Here is a 4335-nt window from a genome sequence, read left to right as displayed (position 1 = left end):
GCAGACCATGGCACACGAGCTAGTTCCATGAAACGAGGTTATGATGAGATTTTGGAGCTATGACACAGAGCAGAAGAATCAATTCACAATGATTATAATGCATTTGATTGGCCAAGTTGACAAAATTTTAAAGTAGGACCATCTCATAGAACAAATGTCAGAAAGTATAAATTGCTTGTTTTAAATCAACCTCTCATGCTCTCCACTGGTCATCTTTCATTGCTGTGTGACGATGAAAAACATATGTTACAAGGAGATCTTCAACTAATAAAACACAAAGTTCTTCCTTACACGGGTCACAAGAACAACAATAATCAAAGACATTTATTTATCCTTCCCAATTAGTATTTACAGGACCTCACAGTTATGCAAACCCCTCTAGCTTTGCAGAAACCCAAAATGCAGGGTTCCTCTGACTATGCAATATCAAAAGCGCATGAAATTCCACTATTTGAATTGTAGTGGACAATTAATACTAATGAATACTTAAATTTAAATTTTTGGGACAATCCCATGTTTGCGACTATTTTTGATGTCAACGAGAATTTTGGTACACAAAAAATTTATTGTCCACCAAATCACAATAGGGAAAATTACTAAATGTCGTGAAATGTTGCGAAGGACACAACTGAAGGAAGAATTTTGAAAGCATCAATTGCCGCATCAAGCACTGATAGCACTGATACCACTACTAAACGTCATTCTACCTCGATAAAGAAAATAATATTATTGTGTAAACGTTATGCTACCAGAATAATTTAATATCAAATAAATTGTATGAATTTCTTATTTTATTTGGTAATTCATTTAATTTGATTATGATTTTTAATTAATTTAATGTTAACAAACATTAATTATGTCATAGTTAATTAACAAATTTAATATTTTCACTAATATAAAAAAAATTTGAGAAAACTATTTCTAATAATACTTAATATATATTAATATTTAAATTATTTATACTAAAATATATCCTAGATTATGAAATTAAATAAGTTAATTTGTAAAGAAACGCCCCCCTTGAGAGTGTGTCGAAAATTCCACTTTGTTATAAAACACTCCTAGGAGTAGCTCGTATGTTTCTTTTTAAATTTTATTTGTGGGAAGTTTATTCGCCCCATAATCCATTATTAAATTAGCTCCTTTTTAAAAAATTTGGAAATGCAGATGTAAACTCAATTTTAATATTCAAAGATTTTAGAGAAAAAAAAAAGGAAACGAAAAAACCAAATAATCTAAGAAAAGGTACGTTTGCCAACGAGATTATTTATCGCAAGGAAAAAACAGCAGGATGACCAGACAGCGGGCCACGCAACTCAACCAGAGGTCCAAATCAGTGGAAAGAAATACACAAGAACCAAACGAAGATCAACCATGGCACCCTAAAAAAAGAATAATAATAAAGAAAAAGAGGAAACATATATCTGCACCCCATTATGGCATTCTGAATCCATCATGGTATCAAACAGTGATAAAATGGAAACCGTTCACTCCAGCCATTGCTTCAGATGATCAACGAAGAGAGTCCTCGCTGTCTGCCACTGTGACATCACAAAAGAGTTCAGTCTAAAAATGTTCTTTAAAATTTTTTTTGTTTTTTGCATTCAATTACAAAAAAGAGCTAAAAACTCACGCGCTGACGGAAAAAAAAATTAATGCTCTATAAATTTATATAGATATTACAGAAAATTTTGTTCGACCACACAATTCTGATATATAGATGTATCACTCAATTTTAACATCACATTAACAGTATTAGCACTTTTAAACTTTGAAGGCACATGGACATTTTGAAGTATAGGTTTACCCAAAGTCTATAAATGTAAACATCAAAAGTTTGGTGCATTTATAAATACGTAAAAGATTGTCTTGTATGTATGTAAATTTTCTCAAGAATTAAAAAGGCAAACATCAATGATTAGTTCTCTTATAAATTTCAAATTAAAAAATAGTTAAATATAAATTTAATATTAGACAAAGTTGGGTGCCACTTGATAGTAAGTCGAGTCAACTTCTGTTTTTTTTTTTCATTTTTAAATATATTTCCAATTTTTTAAATGATTGGAAAATTAAAAAAAAACAAAATTTAATGTTAACCATGAAAAAATAATTTAAACATTAATGTATAGCAAAAAATTTGATTAAATTTGTTAAACCTTGAATTATAAAAGAGCCGAGCACAAACAATCCTCCGTTCAGTTGTATATAACTTATTGTAGCTCAAAATAAAGAAAAATGTCACATTATATTATACATTTATATTTAAGTTTAAAACAACACAGACTTTTGATCACGTAATTCTACACTTTCTATCACATATGAATAGTGTAGGTTTAAATCTAGGAGGCTATAATTATTTTTCTAATTAATTTAAATGAGATAGTTTAGGGCGGAACACAAACAAGGATATATAAATCGAGCCGAAGGCACAGGTTGAACACGAGCAATTTCAAACGATCTGATTTCAATATAATTGGTTTTGAACGAGCTAAGCATGAACTTACTCGAGCTCAACTGATTTACAGCCCTATTTGATATAATTTCAACAGCTTTTATAGGCCATTTCGTGAACCATTATTAAAAATTAAAATTCAGGGGTTATTATATATATACAATGAGTGAAAATTTATAATATAAATGTTTATAAAAATATTCCCATGGCCACAAGTAAAGTCAGGTGGACAAATATTACTCATGCAAAATTAACTAGGCTGATAATAGAAAGACAAAACTAATTAGAAGTTAAAAGACTCACCTTTCTTGCCAGGTTCTGTCGCTGGCAACTTTGGAGAACCCTGGCCGCCGCCTAGAAGTGAAGTAACAGTCTCTTTAAGCCTATCCACCACACCAGCACCCCTCCCACCCTCGTCGAATCCCGTACCCACTTGCCGCGGCACTTCCACTTCCTCACTCTTCTTCAGTTGTCCAGCTTCAGTTATTAATTCCGAAAGAGCCTTCTCATCCTCCCCGGGCGTCAGCTTCTCTGTTATATAGTCCTTAACTGAAAGCCCCTTGTCCTGATTCCCCACCGCTTCACCTTCACCCTCCTTTCTACCATCAGGTTTCACCTTTGAAATCACTGCTGTCCCTGCATCCGCCACCAGTTCGTACACCTTAGAAGCTGCAGACGTGACCATGCCGGTGTAAGTATTATTTGCTCCTTTTATAGCTTCTTTTTCTTGTCCGTCATTGTGGCTGGAGACGGTCATTGCCTCCAAAGAGCGGCGGAGCTCCGGCGGCACATCCGCCTCTTCTCCACCTGTCCATCCACAAAAAAATTATAATTTAGTCGAATCCTGCTAGACACTCATTGCGGACAAAATAAATTCTACCATAAGTCTGAATTTTATAGATTTTGGTTTTAAATCCCGCAAATTCTAAATCCATAAATTTGTAGATTTAACTTGCAAAATAATGGCATATTAAGGGCAAACCTCGACTATGTTCGGCTCCTGTCTTCGTTTCAGCTTCAGAGTTGGGGGGCGAGACCGGATCCTCAACAAACTTTGGTTTGATCGAACCCAAACCATCGCCAGCTCTCTCAGCACCTTCTCCTCTTCCTCCCGAAAAATCCTTCCCTCCAGTTCTCACACCGATAGCTGAGCTCTCATACACTGTCATAGCCATGCAAATTAATTAGTTTCAAATACAAGCTGTAGAAAATGAATACCAAGAAAAAATATGGACAAGAGTATGCACTTGGGGCGCCATGGACTTCAGGTTCTTCCATCATATCATCATCCTCCACAAATCCCTCGTCTCCTTCATCCAAGTCGCCGTGCTGGTGATGATCAACATCTTGGCCTTCATCGCCATGCCCATGAGATTTCTTACCGATAGCATTCTTTATCTTCTTCACCTTGTCTTTTACTTTCTTCAATACAGGCTTCTTCTCGTGGTGGTGCTGTTCCTCTCCGTGGACATCGGTGCTAGATGGAGCTGTGACATTATCCATTGCGCGGCGATAAAGATCAACTAAAACAAACGTGGCTTTAATTTTTTGCTAGAAAAGGAAGGGGGAGGGCTTGTTATAAAGATGGAGATTGGGTTTTGCGAATAGCCAAGAGCTGGGTGAATTATGGGTTAATTTTAGCTGAGATGCCACGTGTTGAAAAACAAAGAACACGGGGATTGAGAGCAGCAGTGCATGTTGGCCACATCGCCGCCCAGATGGATAAAGCTCGCTTTGCGAATGTTTCCTCGGGTATTGACGCGGACTACCATCCGTAAGCGATTCGGTACTGAAAGAGATGCTTCATTTTTTTGAATTATCATCTCTAAAATGAAATTGAATATTTTTTAATTCAAATTATAGTTTTAAGTTCTTGCATGTTC

At 35.4% G+C, this 4335-nt stretch overlaps 1 protein-coding gene across 1 annotated transcript; it reads right to left on the bottom strand.

Moving 5' to 3' along the window:
* Positions 1 to 1301: 1301 nt before the first annotated feature.
* On the bottom strand, positions 1302 to 4030 carry LOC110038976 (low-temperature-induced 65 kDa protein-like). Its single transcript, XM_020743906.1, has 4 exons — positions 3700 to 4030; positions 3435 to 3614; positions 2756 to 3259; positions 1302 to 1541 (listed from the first exon to the last, which is right to left on the bottom strand). Exons 1-4 carry the CDS (start codon positions 3953 to 3955, stop codon positions 1513 to 1515), a joined length of 969 nt encoding a protein of 322 aa, XP_020599565.1. The 5' UTR covers positions 3956 to 4030; the 3' UTR covers positions 1302 to 1512.
* Between the last annotated feature and the right edge of the window lie 305 nt (positions 4031 to 4335).

The sequence above is a fragment of the Phalaenopsis equestris genome, unplaced genomic scaffold (assembly GCF_001263595.1).
Source record: "Phalaenopsis equestris unplaced genomic scaffold, ASM126359v1 Scaffold234635, whole genome shotgun sequence".
In the NCBI taxonomy this organism is placed as follows: Eukaryota; Viridiplantae; Streptophyta; class Magnoliopsida; order Asparagales; family Orchidaceae; genus Phalaenopsis; species Phalaenopsis equestris.
The sequence above is the reverse complement of the archived record's forward strand: the minus strand, read 5'-3'. Positions and strand labels throughout refer to the sequence as shown.

What these genes read in the sequence shown, in the direction of transcription:
- LOC110038976 (XM_020743906.1), bottom strand. Translation starts at nt 3,955, where the DNA reads ATGGATAATGTCACAGCTCCATCTAGCACCGATGTCCACGGAGAGGAA. An exon ending in TGAAGTCCATGGCGCCCCAA is followed by an intron (nt 3,615 to 3,699) that starts GTGCATACTCTT and finishes TGGCTATGACAG; the next exon opens with TGTATGAGAGCTCAGCTATC. An exon ending in GACAGAACCTGGCAAGAAAG is followed by an intron (nt 1,542 to 2,755) that starts GTGAGTCTTTTA and finishes GTGATGTCACAG; the next exon opens with TGGCAGACAGCGAGGACTCT.